This window comes from Dendrobium catenatum, unplaced genomic scaffold, assembly GCF_001605985.2.
Source record: "Dendrobium catenatum unplaced genomic scaffold, ASM160598v2 fragScaff_scaffold_1344, whole genome shotgun sequence".
Lineage (NCBI taxonomy): Eukaryota > Viridiplantae > Streptophyta > Magnoliopsida > Asparagales > Orchidaceae > Dendrobium > Dendrobium catenatum.
In genome coordinates, this window is record NW_021319806.1 from 729,064 (window position 1) to 732,891 (window position 3,828).

At 37.3% G+C, this 3,828-nt stretch overlaps 1 protein-coding gene across 3 annotated transcripts; it reads left to right on the plus strand.

Moving 5' to 3' along the window:
• Positions 1 to 579: 579 nt before the first annotated feature.
• On the plus strand, positions 580 to 2,732 carry LOC110096876. 3 transcript variants are annotated; one of them, XM_028699589.1, is made up of 3 exons: positions 580 to 738; positions 1,062 to 1,192; positions 1,318 to 2,732. In XM_028699589.1, exon 3 carries the CDS (start codon positions 1,591 to 1,593, stop codon positions 2,452 to 2,454), a length of 864 nt encoding a protein of 287 aa, XP_028555422.1. In that variant the 5' UTR covers positions 580 to 738; positions 1,062 to 1,192; positions 1,318 to 1,590; the 3' UTR covers positions 2,455 to 2,732. The 3 variants fall into 3 exon arrangements, with proteins under 3 accessions (XP_028555422.1, XP_020678673.1, XP_028555421.1); XM_020823014.2 differs by lacking the exon at positions 1,062 to 1,192 and having other exon boundaries at positions 586 to 738; XM_028699588.1 differs by lacking the exon at positions 580 to 738 and having other exon boundaries at positions 745 to 1,192.
• Positions 2,733 to 3,828: the final 1,096 nt, after the last annotated feature.

The following is a 3,828-nucleotide window of genomic DNA, read 5'->3' on the forward strand; positions in this document are numbered from 1 at the left end:
ACACATATAGCTCTCTAAGTTATTAATCCAATTGAACTTTACTCCATAGTTACTAATTTGAAGTTCATAAACCCCTACGAATAGAGAAATTATTCTATGTAGCCACCAGACGATTCAGAGGAGAATTAATATGTGTCATGTCATCCGGTACATAACACCGATATATAACAAAAAAATGACATGACACTTCCTGATTCACCTATCATCGTCTAATGGTGACCGTACAGAATAATTTCTCCTAAGAATAGCTATTATTCACAAGTTTTTAAAATATAATATTGATCACTACATTTTATTATTAAAAATAGTAAAAAAAATCTAAGATTTGATTTGGAATAACTTTCTTACTTCTTTTTAAATAATTTTTTAATAAAAAAATTTAATTTTAAATAAGTTATATGAACTATGAAGTGGTCCACATTTATGAAATATTTACTATTTGAAGAGTATTAATATGTAAACCAGATGGCAATCGAAACCAAACAGTCCTAATCCATTAAACACCCCTTTAATTCTACCTTTTTTTTACTGTTCTCTATGTTTCTTTCAGCAGGCCTATATCCGGAAAAGGACTATTTGTGATTTGAAATTGATCACTTGCCACTACTCTCGAACCTCATCCGGGGATTAGGATGGGAGGGGGCAAGGATTACCACATTGGAATCAGTCTAGGGTTTATGTAGCGGTGAAATTGGCTGTTGGGCATTTCCTTTTAAGCCTGCATGTGGGCTTTACCAGGTAAAAGAGAGATCTTTATAATTTTGGAGGGAGATTCCTTTGTGATTTTGCCCTTTTCATGTGCCATGTTATAATTTGAGCTGCCTTTCAATTTCAGCATTGCCCTGTTACTTGTTCACTCTCTTTTTTCTCTCTCTGTGATTCATGTCACCTTGCTATTATTAGTTGATCTGGATGTAGCTATCTGACAGAGAAACAAGCGCCTGTTTGTCTGCTTTCACTGCCCTTCTTCTTTTTCTTTCTTTGTTTCCCTCTTTCTTCCTCTTCCTCCACTGCACAACATTCCTTGATGCTATCTTGGTTCTTTGGGTCTGTTGGTTTAGCACTTGGGAACTTGGGATCTTGAGTTCTATAGAGTGAGGGCGATGGTTGGCTGCTTTCTTGGGTTGATTTCGGAATCTTTTCTGTTCTGGCTTTCTTCTTAAATGAAGTTTGGCTGTTTACATTAAAAAGTGTGAGTTTTTCTTTTTTTTTTTTCCCTGTTAAGTTTAAATTTTTTTTCTTGATTGGTTGAATATGAAGTTTTGAATGTCCTCCAATTCTTCGTTTTCACATCTTTGAATCCACTGTTTGATGCAGTTTTGGACAAGAAGGGGTGGAGCAGGTTTATTAGGGTTCCTGATTTCTGATCCTAAGTTATTGATCATGCCGTTAGTTCAAAATTCCTTTCTTAAATGGTTTCTATGAAGCACATTAGCGGGTCTCCCTTCGGTTTCATTCCTTGGGTTGGAGTACTTGGCTTCTTCATCGCTGCAAGCCTATAATTAAGGTTTCGCTCTTCTTCATCCTTAGAGCATTCTGTTCTCCCTGATCTAGTCCAAGTCTTCAAGGGTTTCGTTCACTTTCATAAGAATGAGGGATTTCCCTTCGTGTTTCGGTGAAAGCGGAGTTCAGGTGGCTGATGCCTCGTCGAATTCAAGCAAAACCTCTCAGAATCTTGTTACTTGTCTCTATAGCACACAGCTCTGTGGCCGCTCGTATGTGATCACCATCACTTGGACCAAGAATATGATGGGCCAAGGTCTGAGTATCGGAATAGATGATTCCAGTAACCAGTCCCTCTGCAAGGTGGATATAAAGCCATGGCTATTCTCAAAAAGAAAAGGTTCCAAGAGCACGGAGGCAGAAAATAACAGGGTGGACATCTTCTGGGATCTCTCTAATGCAAAGTTTGGTTCAGGGCCAGAGCCACTGGAAGGTTTCTATGTTACAGTGCTCTTTGATTTCCAGATAGTCCTCCTTCTTGGTGATCTGGTCAAGGAGGCATACCGGAAAGCCAATGCAGGCCCACCTCCTTCTAATGCCATGTTCATTGCGAAGAGGGAACACATATTTGGCAAGAAGGTTTACTGCACAAAGGCTCAATTCTGTGATAATGGTCAAATTCATGACATAGTGATTGAGTGTGACACAGTTGGGTTGAAAGATCCTAACCTTGAGATTCGCATCGATAAGAAGCGGGTGATGCAGGTGAAGCGGCTCTTATGGAAATTTAGAGGAAATCAGACAATTCTTGTCGATGGATTACCTGTTGAGGTATTCTGGGATGTGCACAACTGGCTTTTTGATGCTTCTATGGGTAGCGCGGTTTTCATGTTCCAAACTTGTGTTTCAACTGAGAAGTCATTGTTGTGGGGTTCTTCGCAAAGGTTCAGGGAACCTCAGTTACGGGGTACCAGTTTCTCATTGATTTTGTATGCCTGGAAGAATGAATAGGTGTGAGCGTGCAGTGGAGAGTATTCACACTTCATCATCTCTTTTGAGTGCTAACATAATACGATAGTGCGTGATTTCCTTTTAATATTGTGAGCAGGCCTCCCTTGTGTTTTGGCTTTTTTCTATTCCTTTCTTGATAAAATTTGATATATATGGACATATCAAACAATATCAAGTGCTCAGAAAATGTTATTCTAGATGCCATTTGTGACCTTTCAAGTTCTAATTCTGTTGTTTTAATTGCATTTTTTTGTTGTTGGAAAGAATATTAATTTTTCCGCTTTGTTGCGTGTTTGAGTATATCTAATCTTGAAATTCAAATCTTTGAGGAGTGTGGAATGAAGAAGATTATACTATGAAAGGTTGTAAATGGATTTTGTTTAAGCAGCATTTTGCCGGGCGTTTAAACTCCTCTCACTTTTGCTTTATCTACATCTTTTCCATCAAAAATATCTTTATAGCCTAAGAGGGGGCAATTCTTTGGTAAGAAGGACAAAAGGCTCATATCTGTTGTAAGGGCCGAAGTCATGAAATAATGAAAGAATGTTTTTTTTTTTCTTTCACGTCATAAGTTTGATCAAAACATGGCATATTGTGAGTTGATTGGGTTGAATGATCCTTGCCTTGGGATTTACATCAATAAAATGCCGGTGATGCAGTAAAGTGGCTTTTATGGAAACTTATAAGAAATCACTTGCTAAGGTATTCCATAATGTGCACAACTGGCTTTTTAATTCTTCCTTGTACACAGCAATCTTCTTGTTCAAAACATGTGTTACAAGTGAGAAGTAATTGTTGTAAAGTCCCTTACAAAGGGTCAAGGAATCTCAGTTATTGGATATGGGTTTTTTGTTGATTTTTTTTTGCCTGGAAGAATGAATGGTTGTTAGCTTGCCATGGAGAGTATTCACACTGCATTATCATCATCTCTTTTTAGTGCTAACAGAATGAAATCGTGTGTTATTTCCTTTTATTATTGTGATCAGCTCGCCTGTAGTTTTGGCTTCTAATTTTTCCTCCTCTCTAAAATTTGTTCTATTTGGACTTACCAAACATTATCAAGTACTTGGAAAATGTTATCCTTGATGCCATTATTTACCTGTCAATTTCCAGTTCTCTTGTTTTTGTTGTAAATATTGTTTTTAATTGGAAAGCAGTGTCCTTTGTGCTTTGACTCTAGCGAGGAATTGATCTAATATTGAAATTTAAATTTTTGAGGTGGGTGAGAGATGATATGAAAGAGTCTGTTAATGGAACTGTTTCAAAGAAGATTTAATTTTTGAGGTTTTCATGCGTTTCTCAGTTTTGCTTTCTGGTTCTTCCCCATTTACAAAATATTTTTGCTTGATTTCACTTGAATTTGATACCCTCAAT

What these genes read in the sequence shown, in the direction of transcription:
- LOC110096876 (XM_028699589.1), top strand. Translation starts at nt 1,591, where the DNA reads ATGAGGGATTTCCCTTCGTGTTTCGGTGAAAGCGGAGTTCAGGTGGCT.